Below are 778 nucleotides of genomic sequence, written 5' to 3' on the forward strand. Positions count from 1 at the left end.
TTTTACAGATTGTATATCAGCAGTTGAAGTGAATAGACACTTTGTTATATAACAATATATCTGTAAGGTAACCTGCTGTCATGTGCACTTCTCTGTGCTTAATTATATAATTATGTACACGTTCCTAGTGTCTCTTACTGACATTTATATTCAGATAATACACAGTGTTAAAATCAGCCATACGACACTTAGTAAAAGATTATTGAAACGATGCTGAAACACACCAATGAATCTCAGGAAATTTCGTTTATACACATTCAGAACATATCCATATCTACAGAGACTACCTAAATCACTTGGTGTATTTGTATACAGTCACTACTGACTCAGCGAGGCCCACTCCCCAAGTACCCCATAGACTAGGAGCGCCGCCATGACCAGGACGGCTTCGCCAGTGACTCCGCCTGACCCGTTGGCACGCCCTCGGCTGCCAAAAGTCAAGGCTGCCATAGTGTCTGATGACTTGCCTCGAGAGTCTCCGTAAGGCCCGCCCACGCAGGGGAGGGGTTTGGTCTTGGCCAAAAGCCACTCATAGCCTTGCCTGCGGTCCTGCGTCATCAGCTCTCCTCCAACCAAGTCGCGGACACGGGCGTGGTAGGCGTTCAGCCAGTGGCACTGCGGGACAATACGGGGCACCGTGCTTTAAGGGCTGCGGCTGGAGCATTGTGTAATTTATAGAAAGGTGGAAGTAACAACAAAAATGCGTCTGCGATTTGTAATACCATAATGGCGGGCAATTTAAGGTGAGAGTACAGTTAATGTAGATACAAATGACAAG

The 778-nt window shown here is 46.3% G+C and overlaps 1 protein-coding gene across 1 annotated transcript in view; it reads right to left on the minus strand.

Moving 5' to 3' along the window:
• Positions 1-778, minus strand: part of LOC119592951 — a gene marked incomplete at its 5' end in the record, with an annotated part of 23,747 nt that overhangs the window by 14,384 nt on the left and 8,585 nt on the right. Inside the window, 1 exon segment of the mRNA XM_037941843.1 lies at positions 468-615. Within this exon segment, the coding sequence (XP_037797771.1) occupies positions 468-615 (148 nt within the window).

The sequence above is a fragment of the Penaeus monodon genome, chromosome 31 (assembly GCF_015228065.2).
Source record: "Penaeus monodon isolate SGIC_2016 chromosome 31, NSTDA_Pmon_1, whole genome shotgun sequence".
Lineage (NCBI taxonomy): Eukaryota > Metazoa > Arthropoda > Malacostraca > Decapoda > Penaeidae > Penaeus > Penaeus monodon.